We start from the raw sequence: 19138 nt of genomic DNA, 5'->3' as shown, positions 1-19138 counted from the left end.
AATCAACACTGACCAGTGGCGGTTCGGAGGAGAGGGAGGCGGGGTTTCAGCACCCATGTTTACGACCATGCCTGACCCCTCTGTGTTGAGGAATCTGAAATGAGGATTCTGTAATCACTTTTTTTTTTTGCAACACAAAATAATTTACATGCTGCGATGAGGCCAAACCTGAAGGTTACGACAATACAACCCTTCTAGTTTATTAACGGCTTTGAATGCGAGTCAATTAGTGATACTAAGAATAAAATAATAATAATAATAATAATCCACAGCCAGAGATAAGATTGTAGAAACTACTAACCTACGAATCAGCATTAGTTCGGCTACTAGAGCATTTTTAGGTGTTTCTTGATTATTATTATTTTTTTTTTTTAATTATTATTCATTTATCTGTTTTATTGTGATGTTTGAGTTAGTTTTGAGTTGTAGCTTCTTTTTAACTGCACTCACATTCATGTCTTTGCTGTTTTACTTCTTTTTTTGACTCGATTTTGTTTAGCATCATTCTTTTTTTTTTTAATGGTAGTTTTAAACTACGAAATGAGTCGAATAAATACACAAATAAATGCATAAATAAATAAATAAATTGAGTTGAGTTAAATGATGCATATAATAGGGCATGGGGTCTAAACCTTTTCCCAGGCCATGACCACGTGCAATGTTTCATTAACTATTTGTGAAATGAGACTGTGTTGTATTAACTAACACGACTGCACTGCTCAGACACAGTGAGTAAGAAATCCTCTGCGTCAGTGCGATTGCGTAGAATTTAATGCGAATTAAGTCATAATAAATCCCTAGCCTTGTAACTTTCACGAATTAGCATGATGCTTAACTGAAAAGTGTTAAATAAAGTCTTGAAAGTGTTAAAAGTGTGTGTGTGTGTGTGTGTGTGTGTGTGTGTGTGTGTGTGTGTGTGTGTGTGTGTGTGTTAATTCCGCACTGTACGTCAGTCTGTGTTAACTGAACACCTAATATTTTCGCTGTGCACTTCAATTGTTGTTCAACTGTTCAATTCTGATAAACTACAATCGTGTAGATTTTAAACGCGAGGCTTTATAGCTGTGTCGTTTCCCCTTGCACGCGCCGTTGTTCTGTTTTGTTTTTTCTTCTTTTCTTTTTTTTTCCTTTAATGTTTAAAGGCACGCGGGCTCTTCAGCAGGCGGGCCGCACGGGCACCTGCAGCAGAATCACCTGCCGGTTTTCTGACGGGTGGCACTTGTTGATGTGGCGCGTGAGCGCTGGGGAGCTGTAGAAAGCGGCCGGACAGTGCTTGCACGGGTACACGTGAGACGCGTGCTGCACGCGGACGTGCCTCTCCTGCGCCACGCGACTTGGGAAAGTCTCCCCGCATACAGGACACGCGCTCAAATCCAACGGCGCCTGCACAGGCACCTGCGCGTGCTCCAACCGCTTCGCCTCGGTTTCTTGTGACGGCGCGTGACTCTCGCGACTTGCACTCAGCGGAGCGTGATGTGTCAGGACGTGCTTCTTCAAATAAGCCTGGCGTTTGAACTTCCTCGCGCAGCGCTGGCACTCGTACATGCCGTCTGAATCGGAGCCGGAACCCGACTCGGAGGCTCCGGGGCTGGGCGTGTCGCGCTCTCGCTCGAGCTCAACTTGCACATCCTTATTCGTGTCGTCCGGCGCGCGGGGTTTCTTGTCGGTGCCATCGTTCCCCGTCGTGTTCAGCTGCTTGGGTTTGTGCCAGCGCCGGTGCGAGGCTAGATTGGCGGGGCAGCTGAAAGCCTTGTCGCACTCGGGACACCTGTATTCGACACGCACGATGCGTGAGCACCTATGCTGCGCGAGGGCGAACGGGTCCGCGTACGCCTCACCGCACAGGCGGCACACGAACTCGCCAAGCGGTTTGTCTACACCGGAGCGCGTGCTCGGCTTTTGCTCAACCGGACCCTCTTTGATCCTCAGCCCGAGAACCGGTGAGGTCGTGACCTCGTCCTCGAACTGTAACTTCCTGATCGCTTTGGTTTTTTTGGGTGCCGGTTTGCTCTTGCGCTCGGGCTCAGGCGCTGCTCGTTTGCTAGCAATCCGGTTGCTGTCGCTTGTGCCGATCTTTAGGTCCACAGGAGCGCACGCGAGGTGCTGCTGAGCTTCGAAGCCGTTGAGCGTCGGGAAAGACTCCGCCGAGACGGGCGAGCCGAGGTCGAAACGGTGCTCGAGGGACACGCGCTCGTGCTCTCGGCTCACAGGGCGCGTGGGGCTGTACATCGACTGGCACACAGTCTCAGGGTTTCCGAAACGCACCGGTTTGGGAGCGTGGCTCAGACTGTTCGCGCGCGGTGGTGCTGATGCAACTAATGCTAAGGACGCAGATGCTGATTGAGGCGCATCGCTCGATCGCTGCATCTGCTCGCGCTCCTGTTCCTCCTCATGCTCCGCGCGGATCCGGTACGACACGGGCGTCGCTTTCCTGTTTCTCTTGACTAAAAATCCTCTGGGCATCTTCGCAAACAGAAGCAAGGCACTTTCAGATGGACAGATGGCACTGAACTCGTGTCAGTGCGCGCGGGATTTTTTTTTTGTGTTTTAGGCGTTTCCGTGCTACAGTGAGCGGTCCCCACCCTCCGCCTTTATTTCCGCGAGCTGCCTCTTTTCATCACCAAGGCATAGCTGCACTGTTTTTAAGTCGAAACGATGAAAGCGACGTCCCCCTCCCAGCCAATCAGATGGAGCACGAGATCCCTGCGGATGGGTGAGTGGGAGGGGAGGAGAGAGAGAGAGAGAGAGAGAGAGAGAGAGAGAGAAAGAGCGATTCGGTTTAGAGGAGCTGCAGATTGCCACGCAGATGTACCTGAGAGCTTTTCATTATAAGAGGATGCTTCTTTTTTTTCTCGGTCTGATGGCTTTCTATAGACGCGCGCGCGCTGTAGGGTGGGGGTCCGATCATTCCAGCAGCATTTCAAACTGAGAGTGCAGGAGGAGGGTCAAAGGATCAACAAAGCGCATTCGGTCCTGTTGAGATGCTGGAGGAATGCTCAGTTCAGTGGATGAGTGTGTTCGTGTATCTGCTTAAAGACATCCACATTCAGTAGCATAGTGCAGAGCGCTGCATAAACACGTGCAGGGTTAATACACGAACAGCTGAACACACCTGAACACTGACCTTACACACACACACACACACACACACACACACACACACACACTTATCGGTGAACAAATACACACAATGACGTGGAGCTATTCTCTTTTCTCTTTCTTTACACTGAAAGTATCACACACCAACTATCTTTCTTTCTTGCTTGCTTGCTTTCTTTCATGTGTAAAACATGAAGTCAGTTTAAATACAAATAGTTTAGTATCTAAGTTATAGTGTTTAGAAAATTATTAGTTGAAATAAATATCCATCCTTCCTTCCTTCCCTTCTTTCTTTCTTTCTTTCTTTCTTTCTTTCTTTCTTTCTTTCTTTCTTTCTTCCAAATTAAATAGATGTGGCTTCTGTCAGTACACATACCAATAGATTAGTATCAAGATTCTGTGCCTTCCTTCCTTTTTTCCTTCCTTCCTTCCTTCCTCCCTCCCTCCTTCCCTCCGTTCCTTCCTTCCTTCCATCCATCCAAATTAAGTAGATGTGGCTTCTGTCAGTACACATGCCAGTAGTTTAGTATCAAGATTGTGTGCCTTTCTTTCTTTCTTTCATTCTTTCTTTCTTTCTTCTAAATTTTGTAAAACCCTTACTGTATCTGATTTTCTTTCTTCATCTTTGAAACAGCATAGAATTTGCCATGATGCTGTTTGTGTTTCAGATGATCAGGTTATTACAGGAGGTGATGCTAACTAAACTGCTTGACATTTAAAGGTATGTTCTGTAATTTAGTTTGCCGACAGGGGCTACGGTAATCAGGAGGCTCTTGTGAAAAGTGTCCCACTGGTGATGTCTTCTCAGTTATAGCTCATAGCAAGTTGCATGTCAGAAAAAGCATGTTCGCTGTTATCTGTGAAATGATGGATCATATGGCTGCAGACGTGTGTGTGTGTGTGTGCGTGTGCGTGTGTGCGTGCACGCGTGAGTTGAACGCACTGGAGCTTTGCGTCACATTACCATACAGCTGGCAGTGACTCTCTAAAGCTCTGCAAATCCACCCTGGCCTTTTGTGGTTGTTTGGAGGAGTCACACTGCGTTCTCCAGCCCTGCCTTAAATAATTCCACTGTCATTAACATCTCAGCAAATGAGAGCTAAAGAGATGCATTTGATTCAGAATTAGTTTTGCCTTCCCATCATTAATTAACCTGTATTAAGTAATTATGCCACTATTTACATCAGTAATTTTCTATCAAGTGTCAGATACATGAGTGATAAAATAAATCAACAGCAGGAATCTTTTCCATTTTTCATATTAGATTCATTTTAATTGAATATTTCCCAATATATTAATAAAAACAGCTTCATATTTGTACAGAAGCTGTGCTGATCAGTTTATTCTAATACTATGCTATAATTAAACATGAACTTATTAAACTTATAGCAGTGCAGGCTGTGTATACATGGGTAGATGGTATTGATTGAACTGTAGGTACTCTAGAACGCTTTCCTTCACTTTGGTCAGCGCTTCCCTTTGTCCACTCTGATGTTCAGAAAGCTCCAGTGTGCCATCCGTGACTGTCTCCAAGAGTTTTGTGAGGGACGTCGAGTCACTGTGAAGCTGAGAACAAAACAAATGCGTGAAATCAGTGCAGCTGTTTTAGCATTTAATGTCAAAGACCAAAAAATATACCTGAAACAACACTTATTACTTAGGCTAGGATTTATGGCATCAGAACTATAGATATATTTAATATGCTGTAGAGTTTCTCCTTTGATATGATACTAATACCAAAACAGTCAATTATCAGTCCATACCCAGGAAACAGGGGATGTCCCCTGGACGTTGCGAACGTCCACTTAGGTCCGCATTTGGTCTGGTTTATAACGTTTCCTGGCGGATGTTTCGAGGACATCAACATTTAGTCCGGTTTATAATGTTCACTGGCGGACATTCCGAGGACGTCACAGGGTATCAAATCATAACACTAGTGTGTTATGTGTACATTTCAGCGAAAGTCCCCTAAGCATCCCGAATGGCCACTGGACGTCTTGTGAACGTCTCCTTGAAAGTCCGTAGGACATCAAGGAAACCCTACACATGGACTTTTGGGGACGTTCAGAGAGGCCATTTAGGGGATGTCCTGGGGACCTTTTTTTGTCAGCTGGGTACCTGGCACTGACACTGTTTTTCACTTCAATAACCGTTTAAAAGATGTTTGTGTGAGAACATTCTGTTTGATCTTATTGTCTTTCAGGCAGTAATGATAATTCACTTAAAGCAAAACTCCATCCTTAAACAGATTAAATATGTTTATAATGAAATATGAATGATGTACACAGTGATCACAGCGCTGATTTGTTGGTGGGTGCTGTATTTTCATCATTCCTGTATGAAGTTAGAAGTTGTGTGTCATGCTGATACAATGGAGAAAAATCTGAACGACCTCAAACACAAGGGATAATGTTTGGGCTTTGCTGTTAGTGCCTTAAAACAAAACTTCTTCTATTCTCATGCACCATTTCCCACCTATAAGAAATCCAGTGCAGTGGACAGAAATAACATTACAATGTGGCTATACAACACACTGAATTCTGACACTGAATCAGCGCAGCCACTTCTACGAGATAAGGAATGGGATGGTGCTGATGGCGGTATTCACGTGAAAGTTGAACCTTTGGGTGCTGATCTGTTTGAGCACAGTGTACTCAAGATGAGGTTGAGAGAGTTGGACAGATTAAAAGACTACTGATGCTGTATCTCTGTCTTTAGGTAGAGATGAAGAAATGGGTAGAGCACAAAGCAGCTGTGGCATTGTGGGTAGTTTAGGAAAATGTTGAGTGAAAACTAGACCAACATGTCAGTAAATGAAGTTTACAATAAAGACTCTGAATATCATTACAAAATAAATCTTGGACGCCAGTCAAGATCACATGTATGTAAATTATAAAGATTAATATGCAAGTCATTTAGGGTGGAGTTTTCCTTTAAGATGGAAACAACCTTCAATCAGCTACTTGTCTTTGCACTTTTTGACCTACTTTTTTCAGTGTTTATAATAATAATAATAATAGTAATAATAATAATAATAATAATAATAATAAACAGTTGTTGTAAATAATTATTAATAATTCTAATCATGAAATCATATAAAGCATGCTTTTAGCTATAATAATTGGATAACATATAAATCATGTATAAGAATTGTATACTACAAAAAGCCTTATTTTCTGTAATATTTCGCACTCTACAGTAAATTTCCCTTTTATTATATCTGTTATAGTTACACAAGTTATAATTCCCTGTTTTTTTAAGTGAGTCAGTCCCTTTCACAATGCAATCCAACATGATTTCCCATCCATTTTTCCAAGGAATTTTTTTTCAGCTTGTGCTAACCTCATCTGTCATGATCTGGTGAACTTCCTGTTGGAAATCAGCAAAGCGATCATGGAATATAGCCATACACCAACTCTCTCTGAAATAGCTGCAGAACAACAACAACAACAACAACAATCTTCCCTCTAGTTCGTCAAATAGCATCTGTGTAACAATATGGCTAATCAATTATTATAACAGTTCTAGAGGTGCAGTGAGATTTCAGTAATGACATTCAGAGCAGCTTCTTTTCAGGCGAGTGAAGGATCAAGATTTATTAAGTGGCCGAGCGGCTGATGAGCGCGGCTGGCCGGATGATCAGCCTTTGTCTCGCGGCCATGCGGCAAAGCAGATTGGACACCTGCATAAACAGATTAGAGCTGAGAAACAATAGCACCGATGCTCCAGGGTCACCGGTGTTAAAATATTAGAACAGAGGTCACGCTGTCAGACACGGAGCGACACACGGCAGCTCTCCATAGGGACAATGATAACATGGTTTAAGACGGTCAGCTCATAAAACAGGCATAGGTCTCTGGTCTCAAAAAAGCATCACTGATATAATACTAACAATAGCTTACTTGAAACTAGAATCAATTAAGATAAAATGAGCATGTAAAGAGACAGTGGGCAATGATTCATGGAAGAAGGTTAATCTTAATCTGGGATTAAACTGAGATTAAGTTTAGCCTTGGATTGGGGAACAGTTTGATTCGACACTGAAAAGTTTTACACAGGATTAGACTTGATCAAGAAGTCAATTTGACTGTAATACATCTCTCTCTCTCTCTCTCTCTCTCTCTCTCTCTCTCTCTCTCTCTCTCTCTCTCACACACACACACACACACACACACACAAACACACACTGAAGTGGCAGTTTATTAGGTGCACTAATAAATTTGTCAACTGTAATTCCAGGATAATTACATGGGTATAGATAAAAAAAATTAAATAAAAAAAAAAAAAACAAGATTGTGACACAGTCCTAATCCTAATCTGGAATTAAATGAAGATTACATTAGATTTTAGCCCTTGCTTCTAAATATGTAAAGAAATGATACTGCCACAGCTATAACATGGTACTGAAGTGTGTGTGTAGTGCTTGTGAAGTGTGTGTAAAGAACCTGTAATGCTTGTGAAGTGTGTGTGGAACCTGTAATGTTTGTGAAGTAAGTGTGTGTGTGTGTGTGTGTGTGTGTGTGTGTGTGTGTGTGTGTGTGTGGAACATGTAATGCTTGTGAAGTGTGTGTGTGGAACATGTAATGCTTGTGAAGTGTGTGTGTGTAGAACCTGTAGAGGTCCTGGATCAGTTCTTCGTCGAAGCGTGCATACAGCCGGTTGAGCAGCAGCTGGTGTTTGCCATACAAACAGAGATAGTTCGAGACAGGAAGTGGGTTAAAGGACAGACAGGTGATGTTTTCCACCATGTTATACCGACTGAACTGCAGCTGGAAGTAGTTTCCTGTCTCCACACTGCCTGTCGCAATGCTCCGTCCCTGTTGAACACACAAGAACAAACAGGATCCTTAATCTCATCAAATTTTATGCATGAAGTGGGTTTAATATGTTTATAAACGAGTTCACATAATTAATTACATATCAGTAGTATTCAAATAGCATAGTGGTAGAGGTGGGCTCGGTTACATTTCGTTGGTGCATTTGAGTGAATGTTTGATTCTTTGCGATGCAACATATACGTGTGCTAGAATGTTGATATTCACTGTTTCGAAGGTGCAGCATATACATTGCACGTGATATATTGTTTCTGTGAGATGTCAGATGTGGTCCAACTTTTCGTTAGTTTCTCACTCACAACTTTAATTCCTACCTGCATTAATTTCCCATTCCCAAAAATGGAGGAACGTATAACTATGAATTCATCGTATCCTTTCGGACACAGTACAATCTCTCAATGAATGTGCATAGAGATATTACGAAGAAAAATAATAATTAGTGATCGTTAGCACCTCAGTTTGCTTTGCTGAATTTGTCAATAAAGCTAGTACGAATCCATGCACGCAACATGTAAAGAGAACAACCAATTTTCACACTGATTAGTGCATTATTTCATTTGTGTTGAGCTACTTAGCTTCAGGTGCTAGATATACAGTAACACTGCGAGTGTTTCTCATCAGAACTAAAAACGCTAAACAGTGCACACCCACAGGCATCAACAGTAGCAGCTATTACACTCACAAAAGAAAAAAAAACTACAAAGAACACCAGGGTAATGTCATTTGATGGTGCGACTACAGTATAAGTGTGATGGGATCAAAGGTTATTGTTAAAGACGACTTCATGATACACAGCTCAGCATCCACTTATCCTGAAAATGAAACATACTTGTGTGCTGCTAACGGATGGAGATACATCGGTGTAGCCTGATGGTTTTGTGACATGGAGATAATGGTATCCACCTGGTAGCTTTCCACCTGTGAACAAAAACCACAACGAGGGAAGGTGAATGAGCCATATTTCATTATGTGACACATTTCAAAGCTGCCATGAAGGTTTCTCAGGTACACATGTATCTAAAATGTGTGGGATGGTCAATTTAATGATAATGATACTGTTATGAGCAAGGAATAAACAATGATGCAGAATGCTGTTAAAGGAAAATAATCAATGATGGGATTTACATTACGGCATTTGGCAGACACCCTTATCCAGAGCAACTTACATTTATCTAATTTATACAACTGAGCAATTGAGGGTTAAGGGCCTTGCCCAAGGGCCCAACAGTGGTAGCTTGACAGTGCTGGGGCTTGAACTCCTGACTTTCTGATCAGTAATCCAGAGCCTTTAAAACCACTGGGCCACCACTGCCCATGGTGTAATGGGATGGTGCAATACGGTCCTATAACAGTATATCCTAAAGCGTTTCATTTCTCACATTTTCTTATTTATTAACGAACATCATATCACAGTTTTTAATCAGTTTATAGTTATATTTAATGTTGTGGTACATCCAGAAACAAGTTATGGTTATCGCTTGTTTTAACAGCTACTGTATAAACAGTTAACACACAAACATGTCTTCAAATATGTAAACCTCTGCCCATCTTTACTTCTGAAACACTCTGCCTCTCTAAGATACTCATTTTATACCCAATCATCTTACTGACCTGTTGCCAATTAACCTCCAGCTGTTTCTTTTTACCAACTCTTACTTTTCCAGCCTTTTGTTGCCCCCGTCTCAACTTTTTTGAGACATGTTGGGGCTATCAAATTAAAAAAAATTCTGTATTCTATCGTGAATAATATATAGGATTATGAGATTTGCGAATCATTGCATTCTGTTTTTATTTACATTTTCCTCAGCGTCCCAACTTTTATAGAATCGGGGTTGCACTTTGGGACATACTTTAGGAAAATCAACTGTAACTCCATTTAGTTTCAGGCTGCATCACACCCCCCCCTGTCATTGTTTTCCAATAACAGCATATGGAAATGATACAAGCGAATCAGGCACTTAGCACATCAATAGTAGTCAACAATTAATGTCTGAAGTGCACCGAGATAAAGTAATTAACATTAGTGTACCTACGTTTATATATATATATATATATATATATATATATATATATATATATATATATATATATATATATATATATATATATGAGTTGTAAAAACTGAGAGATGTAAACATTGTGAATAAAATGAGGACAAACATGTATAAAAACATAGATACATTGCCAGACCAGATTTACAGTATATCCATCCCACTTAACAAATTCAAGACAATAGCATTTAACTTTCTCATTGACAATAAATCATGTGGCCTCTTACTGTAAGTGTGATATAATCCGTTTAACAACCCCACCTAAATAACTCAAGGTAACTCCACCTATTGATGCAAGGCAAATGTGAGTGTTTTCTTTGTCACTAATCCTCATCCAATGACCTTGTTTACTAATGGAATAAGCAAACATAGCACAGTACAAAGCTTTGTTGGGATCATCAGTGCTCATAGCTCAACTCTGTAAGGAAATGAACAGCTGAATATCTCTGAGATTCCACCACAGGGAAGGGAAAAAAGAAGCAAATAGAGAGAAAGGTCTAAAAATCCAATTGTTTACATTACATACAGAGTGTATTGGTACAATATTTAAACGGAGACTAAACAACATCTGGCTTTTTGAAACTGAATTTAAGTAAATCCATCCATCCATCCATTTTCTGTACTGCTTATCCTACATAGAGTCACAGGGAGCCTGGAGCCTATCCCAGGGAACTTGGGGCACAAGGCATTGGACACCCAAGATGGTAAATGGTCTGCACTTATATAGCGCTTTTATCCAAAGTGCTTTACACTGTGTCTCATTCACCCATTCATACACACACACTCACACACCAATGGTAGCAAAGCTGCCATGCAAGGCACTAACTTGACATTGGGAGCAACTTGGGGTTCAGTGTCTTGCCTAAGGAGACTTTGGCATGTGGAGTCATGTGGGCCCGGAATCGAACCGCCAACGCTACGATTATTGGACAACCCGCTCCAACCCATTGCAGGGCACAATCAGACACACACATTCACACCTATTCACACAATACACACAATTTAGAGATGCCAATTAGCCTACAATGCATGTCTTTGGACTGAGGGAGGAAACCGGAGTACCCAGAGGAAAATCTATCCTGAAACTGATACTGTAAAGAGATAAAACCCTCAGCAGCATGCTGTTTCAGGAAAATATTTAACAATGGCATGGTGTGATGTTGCCCCATGTATAGCACAGTTACTGTTACCAGATATACGTTCAGACCTTTCTATCAATGCTTATATGTGCTGCATCTATGTTCACACCCGATTTGTTTAACTTTTTCAAATTGCCATGACAACATATTATTAATTCAAATCTGTAAAACTAGTTCCTAAAGAGTCTTGCCTGTTATCTTAGACTGCTTGTAGATGGGTATGAGACGATCAGCATCTGGTGCAGGTTTGGCTGGTGGCTCTAATGTCGGGTCAAATAAGTGCAGCAACATGGTCGCCAGCTCCTGGCCCACCTCCTTGGAGTTAAAATAAGAGTGGGACCACTGATCAGCGTAGCAGCTGCGAGATAACTTTGTTAAAGGTCCGGCAGCGTGGATTTTGCAGTCGTTTGTTTGGAAGGTGGAGTCGATAACCAGACGCCCATCAAACAACAGATAAGTGCTATTTACGGCCTTGAAGGAGTCATAGTCCACACCTTTATGGAAGAAGTTAAAGAAGACCTGAAAATGTAAAGGTTTCATATGAGAACGTTTTCATGCGTGCTGCTCATATAGTGTCATAGGCAGCATAACAGACTCAGAGGAAAGTGCCATCTACCCTCTTTTGCATATATGATGCCCACGACTGGCTAGTGTCAATGTGACTGAAAGGGAGAGGAGAATGCCTTCCCGCCCATCCAGCATCGCCATTTTTGATAATTTTGAATTTGCATGAATGCTTCTGTGTTGTGTCACTCTGTCTACATTTTCTATCTCTGATTGTTTTTCAGGTTTAATGGCAAGTGCTTCTTTACTCAAGAAATGTCTGTCAAATCTTTGGTGGTGTGAACTACGTGCAACTGATTTGCACAATCTGAATGAAGTGTTCCGAAAATCAACGTAAGAAAGTGCTTAGTCCACCTATGAGCACAAAAAACCTTTTCCTGTGTTAATATTAACATACTTCTTGGCTTATTTCTCCAATAAATTTGAAAAAAGAAAGGAAAAGACACGACCCATCACTCACTGCACATTCCAGTCTGAAGGGCAGGCCATCTGTGGTAAATGAGACAGATGTGAGTGGCTCGGGGTGCTGTCCATCATTCATCTGGGCCAGCAAGCAGTTGTGATGGACATGAACATCCTGTTTCTCCAGAGCCGTCCTCACTGCCTGGTCCACGGTGAGGCTCTGGAAACAGGACAGGGATCCAGCTGCAGTCTGGTGGACCACATGGATTCGGAACCCTGTTACACCCATTTGTAGCAATGTTTCCACACAGGTGTAGACATCTATGGTGTCCCCGTAAACCACAGCGTTACCTTAGGAATGAGAATGTACAAGCTTAACTTCATCTCTTCCCACAAACACAACTACAACAAACCAGCAATTCATGTAAGCAAAAGAATAGTCCAGATAAAAAAAATTTCCAACAGTTTTTTTCCTCCCCATTTTCTACCTAATTTAGTCTTGAACAATTCCAGCTCTCCCCTATCATACAACAGCTACCACCCGGAGAGGACGAAGGCTAACATGTGCTTCCTAAAAAACATGTGAAGTCAGCCAACTGCATTATTTTGACCTGCTGCTCATACTGCTTCACAGGACAGTGTAACACACTTGCTACACACACACACACACCCTTCCACATATGTGAACTCACAGAAACCCACGATTTAGTTAGTGCGATTGACAAAGGAGAGATTATGCTAACCCTTCCATCAGAAGAGCATGGCCATTTCTGCTTTCTTGACTCCTTTATACACATGGGAGTGTCATCATCCAGATTAAATTCATGATAGGGTGAATGCTTTTCTGTTGCGCCATTGGTGAGATGAGTTGGCTTATTTTTATTTTCAGCTAAGTAAAATGTTGTATTAATTACAGTTAAATATAAATATCTGTTGAAATAAGAACAACTGTCTCTATTGAACTGTACTGCAGAATGGACTTTGGACCATACGGTAGTTAAGGGTGCTGGATCTCTGTCCAGGGTGCTGAAATAGTGATAGATTAGTGGTAGTGGTGTAACATTCGGGCAATTGAGATTGATGCATCGATTTAAAAGGCAACGATTGAAATGAATCAAGGCAATGATCATAAATAGATTCAGATTAATTATAACTGATAATAAAATTATAATTGATTACACGTGGCTTATTATTGAAAAAGTACAGGCAGCTGGTGTGTAAAAAATTATTCATATTTAAAACTGATATGAAATCGGCTCATGATATTTGAAACAGACCTTCTCTATGTCATCATCATTCACAAATTAACACTAGGCCTACCTCAGATTATGAACAAAGTGGGTAAGATTTTGATTAGAGCAGATTCAGCAATATTGTCTAATATTGAATATTGATTTAGTAATCAAAATGTTATTGTACTTGGGCAGATTCAAATCATTGCCTTAAAAATCTAAAGTGGATTGTATGGTGTGGAGGCCTGAGGTTTACACCCCTAAAATTAGTGCTACAGTTGGTATGTTGTAATAGGTAACTCAAAAGCATGTTGTGATTTATATATTTGTTTTATTGCGTATGGATTGTGAGCTTCGGTGATCATTACATCATCACTCCATTTTCTAGGATCATGGTTTTTCTTACGTTGTTTGCTTAGAGAGTTAGGGAAGTTTTATTTTATTATTTTTTGTTTGATCATGGTACAATATTTTTTGTTTGGAATTGCCTGATGCTGAAACCAGTGAATATATTGAACTAATACAGTTGTTGAAATAATATACATAATATCAAATTTATTGCATGTTTATTACAATAAAAATATTTAAATTATTTTGTATGTTTATAAGTGGTTCATTTATACACCCATACATCTTTCATCAACATTACTGTACACCTATTTTGTTAAAGTCCAAAGCTCTTGACTAGGCCACTAAAAGACCAGGAAAAGTCCTATTGCTTTTTCCCTCCACTTGTGGATCATTCAAATGATGCATATTCCACTGCTCGGTGATGAATTTAATAAACATATATTTATATATAAATTTTAATTGGAACAAATAATTAGTAACAAATAAAAACAAAAAAGGCAGTGTCCGGCAGCGCAAATGCAAATTTCCCTCGTGCCAAGCTGATATTGTATGCATTTGGACGGCATAATTTGCACTCACTCATAATCGTGCTACTTCCCAGATTATTAGAGGAGCCTGTAATTAGTAAATATAATAGGCATAATCAGACACGTATCACTGGCTCTCTCCTCGCTCCCTTCAGAGAGCAAGATTAATTCTAAAGCCCTCCTGATATTGATATCATCCCCTAAACAGATGAAGGAGGCCGACCCACATCTGACAGATGAAAGATTTCACTCTGACTAATTAGCTCGTCATTACAGCCTGGCAGTTGGAGCAGGTCCATGTAGGAGTAATGGAGCCTTGGTAAATCACTTGTTGTTCACTGATCCTGAAACAGCTTCGACACAGATCTTAGGATACATTTTCAGAAGAAGAATCTCTCTGACACACACGAGGGCCATGGATTACAGCCACAGACTCTCAGACTCACCTTCCTGCAGGACAAAGTTCTCCATAAGCCAGTGGTAGGCCTGAGTGCAGTCCTGCTGGTCATTCAGCGTGAAGAGGTTGGAGGGAATGTGACCAGTGTATCTGCGGATGCGCTGCTCTGGCACTGAGCTGGTCAAGGACCATGTACTGATGTCTATTCCAGTAGGACAAAGCATCTGACAAAGATATATACAGAATATTCCAGTATAATTTGGATATCTAATTTGTTTCATACAAACCCACATTGCTGTTTTATGAAGCTCAGGTACTGCTTATCCAAATCTTTTTATAAAATCTGCATAATGTACTGATCACTGATTTAAGTTGAATTATACTTTATATTTATTTTCTATAACAGCCACTCTGACAGTAGTTCTGGCTTTAACTGAAATTATGGGTTTATATTAAAGCACTAATTTGTTATCAATGCTAAACACCTCATTCACAGGGTTATATATGGCATGAACTTGTGATTACAAGCAAAATTGGCAATTTGATCTATTTCACTGCCAGAGTGGGGCATTTAATTGGCATGAGCTATTAAAGCAACCTGCCATTTGTATTAACACACTGTGGCTTCAGTACCTGGTATTGCTGTCCAGTGCAGAGGATGAGCTGATCGTATGGAATGTAGTGATCTCCGTTGACTTGTACACGTGTCATTTTCCTGTCTATGGCTGTCATCTTTCCCTTTAGCACATTGACCCACGAGCACAGAGAGAGTTGAGCGTGATCCCGCTGGTTGTAGCAATGACTGCAGAGAAGAAAAACTTGAGTATTTCAGAGTTTCCTTATTTATGCTTATGCATGGGTAGTCAAAAGTCATAAATCAAGTAAACAAGGTGAATATATAATCATATCCAAAAGGACAGGCTGAAAACAAACAAACAAAAAAGGTAGGAATGCAAAGGTCTAGGGATGAGGATCTGGGAATCAAGAAATGTAGCACCACTAGAAACATTATATATTCAAATGAAAGTTAAATAATCCAAGACAAAGGTCCTCAAATCCTAAAATACAACACCGACTGTTGTACTGATTTACAACAAATTTTATTTAAGGGAGCTCAGCAATAAAAAGTTATTGGACATGGCCAATTGATGACTGCCTCTTGTCTTTCTTGGCTGCCTAGGCTGCAGGTCTAAACATCACCTCTGACCACCGAATCTCTCCTCGTACTATGCATGCTGAAATTAGCTGATGATAACAAATCTCATCCCAGACAGTCAAGACATTTTTGATAAGCTTGTCATATGTAATTCTGCTCTAGCTAATTAAGCTTACCTTGCAACTAGAAAGCTCATGTTGTCAGTGCTGAGGTGTTCAGGTAAACCATGAGGAGAGATGAGGGTCAGGTTGTTGAACTGCAGGTGCGGGCTGCAAAAAGGAACAGGAACTCATTTTCTATAAATATTGTGTAAAGTTTTGAGCTCATGGATATTTTACTGTTTGACAATTTTGCATAAATTTGCTTCAAATGATATCGTATACTGCATAATCTCATTCGTCATGTCGAGTAAGCGCTTTATTCTGTGCAGTGTCACAGTGTGAGATGGGAATGCACCCATGAACATTCACACCGAGGGGTAATTTATAGTAGCTAATCCACCTTCAGGTACATTTTTGGGAGGTAGGAGGAAACCAGAGAACCCAGAGGAAGCCCATATGGACACATGCAAAACATGTAAAAATAGTTCGCTATACAAAATTTTTCAGTTATTTAACTACAATGTGAAGTTCACTTCGTATTTCTAGATGACATTCTGTGGTCACACTGTGTCCTAAACCACATCGGTAACTCTGTGTCATATCCCTGTAGTGTATGTGGTTTAGGGCAGATATTTACAGAAAAGAGATTCTATTACTTGATAGCTTCATTTGCTTTGCAGCTCCAGAAAAAATAATAATAATAATATGAAGTAAACATTGTATGTCAAACATGTGGGCTTGTTGACTACATTTGGGATAAAGGGAAAATCATATAGAATTGATTTTTTAATACTCCTTTAACTAATAGCTTAATCTATCAATATTTGTGAGACTGTACTTTCTTAAAATCAAACAGGAATGTAAAAAAGAGAAGATGTTATTAACCAGTGAAGCACTTTTTAAAATAGCGTTTTCAGACTGGAATGTCATTGGAACGTTTATGTTGAGTCATTGGGTGATTTTGTTCATGGCTCTCATTATGTCCAATAAAAAATTCATTCCTTTTCAGTTTTCATTTTTCCCTGTAATGAACTTAATTGTAAGTAATTCACTGCAAAATCGAAAGGAAATGATTCACAGTGCTAAATCCATCACATACTGTATATCTTTTAAGTTTAATGAGATAACACTTTAATTATACTTATTCAATGACTTACTAACAGCATAACAAAATAATCAAATTAATATGTGACCCGTAATGGAAAGCATTATCTTTTCAACAGAGCACAGAACTATTTTTGTGTCTAAAATACCATCTGTTTTCACTATGAGAGAATAAAAAAGAAGGCCTGATCCTGCACTGGGCTTTGTTGAATATAATGCTTTCATATAGATGCCTCCTAAATGAAGATGTATTTGTAAAGTGGATTTTGTCCATTTACGATAATCAGCCTTTCTGTGTGTGTGTGTGTGTGTGTGTGTGTGTGTGTGTGTGTGTGTGTGTGTGTTTTTGTCCATGAAGAATGCCACTGAAAGCAGGGACATGAGCGTGAGGACAGCAGCGATAACCGCACACCATTAGAGGTGGAACAAAAGGCTGTGGGGTGTGTGGGGTTATTCTGTGAATGCTGGAGGGGCAGATGCAGTCCACTACTGACATCCCTCTATTTCCCTTGCTGCATTGGCATACATTAAAGTGCTTTCTTCTCCAAGCATCACGGTAAAAGCCCTCCTTTTGTTTTCTCTTTTTTTTTACCCTCCGCTGCGTGTTTAGTCCCCCTCCCCGGGGCCACGTTTACCCTCAGGAGTGTAAAAAGGTCCCTTGTCATGTAAATGGACTGTTGTGTGCGCAAGGGTGACATTATCGCAGTGTGTGTGTGCGGCTCTGCAGGCCTGGAGATCATCAGTGCTGATCTGAGACACAAAAACTGGACACAGGAACACACTGCTCTCAGACCTCTGCTCTGGATTAGAGGCTTTTCTGAGCGATTGGGGCAGACAGGAAGACAGCACACCAGCACTATAGTGTTATTTGATGTATGGGGGCAACGTCCCTCAAAACATACAGTTATTGTGTCTGGCAATACATCATGCCATTTTGATGTCTGATCTTGGTCATTACAAAGCTTTGTACTTGGTGCTTCAAAGTAATAACAAACCAGAACACAGTAATAAACAGTTCTGTTTATTGTCTAGTATTGTCTATTTTCTGTTCCTTCTGGAGAATAAGATACACCCCCACATATTATGTCTGCTTAAAGAAAAACATGAAAGGACATTTCCTTGTTATTGTTTATGCCTGCACAAGGTACAAAAAAATTTTGCACCCCTATAATGAAGCTATACTTTTTCAATCTGCTTCCAATCTAGGTCTAAAGGTACCTGAATGGTTTAGATCAGGAGTATTTAACTAAAGTTCCTAAAGGTCTAGTTACATAAAATTCCTGTCTTTTACAGGTCCAGATAAGCAATTAACACTGATAAATAATGACAACAGTTACCTTTTTGCTGAACATCAATTTAGTTTTTTTTATCACTTATGACTAAAACCATGAGATGTCAGATGAGACGTCTGTCTTGAACTGTCCAATCATCTTTAAATATTGTTTTCATAATTCACTTTATTTTATTAACTAGCTTTGTTGTCATTTCACTAATCAGATCCGCAAAGGTAAAAAAAAAAAAAAAAACAACTATGAAATTCTGAATACTCTTTCCTTTCTCGGTTATCTGCCTTCATGTAAATAATTGACATAAATGCCTCAACAGTTGATCTGCTACCGAAGCTGCAATAGTTCATATTTTTAAAAAAGCTGGAGAACTAGGCTTGGGTTTAGTGTTTGGGTTGATTTGTGGAAACACTTTGCTGTGTTTGTTTCCAGACCGTGTGCTGCTGGTTTATTGTATATATGCTCAAGGTACACTTACCATTCAGTTTATTAGGAACACCTGTACAACTGCACATTCATGTAGTTATCTAATCAGCCAATCGTGTGGCAGTGGTACAATGCATAAAATCATGCAGATACAGTCAAGAGCTTGTGTTAATGTTCACATCAAACATTAGAATGGGAAAAAATGTGATCTCTGTGACTTGTGCATGGATATTGGTACCAGATACAGTAGGATGGTCTGAGTATTTGAGATATTGCTGATCTCCTGGTATTTTCACACAGACCAGTATCTAGAGTTTACACAGAATGGTGTGAAACAGTGGTTCTCAACCTTTTGTGAGCTCTGGATGCCTAGCATATTTCGAACAATCCACAAGGACCTCCTCACTCCACAACATCTCACACTTATTCTTCATTCTTCACTGAAGTTCTTGACCTGTACCTTCATGA

The 19138-nt window shown here is 40.4% G+C and overlaps 2 protein-coding genes across 3 annotated transcripts in view; both read right to left on the bottom strand.

Moving 5' to 3' along the window:
• Positions 1-355: 355 nt before the first annotated feature.
• Positions 356-2653, bottom strand: insm1a (insulinoma-associated 1a). The gene has a single exon (XM_017456776.3). It carries the CDS (start codon positions 2461-2463, stop codon positions 1156-1158), a length of 1308 nt encoding a protein of 435 aa, XP_017312265.1. The 5' UTR covers positions 2464-2653; the 3' UTR covers positions 356-1155.
• Positions 2654-3274: 621 nt separating this feature from the next.
• The window catches only part of cfap61 (cilia and flagella associated protein 61), a 41234-nt gene continuing 25370 nt past the window's right edge, over positions 3275-19138 (bottom strand). For both annotated transcript variants that reach the window (XM_017456773.3, XM_017456772.3), the window contains exons 17-25: positions 15930-16022; positions 15231-15399; positions 14647-14821; positions 12149-12441; positions 11316-11643; positions 8764-8852; positions 7711-7916; positions 6442-6529; positions 3275-4665 (exon numbers count right to left, since the gene is read on the bottom strand). In XM_017456773.3, coding sequence (XP_017312262.1) covers positions 4483-4665; positions 6442-6529; positions 7711-7916; positions 8764-8852; positions 11316-11643; positions 12149-12441; positions 14647-14821; positions 15231-15399; positions 15930-16022 — 1624 coding nt within the window. In that variant the 3' untranslated portion in view covers positions 3275-4482. The remainder of the gene's footprint in view (positions 4666-6441; positions 6530-7710; positions 7917-8763; positions 8853-11315; positions 11644-12148; positions 12442-14646; positions 14822-15230; positions 15400-15929; positions 16023-19138) is intronic.

Source organism: Ictalurus punctatus, chromosome 25 (genome assembly GCF_001660625.3).
Source record: "Ictalurus punctatus breed USDA103 chromosome 25, Coco_2.0, whole genome shotgun sequence".
NCBI lineage: Eukaryota > Metazoa > Chordata > Actinopteri > Siluriformes > Ictaluridae > Ictalurus > Ictalurus punctatus.
Note: the sequence above shows the minus strand (reverse complement) of the source record. Positions and strands in the feature narration are given on the sequence as shown.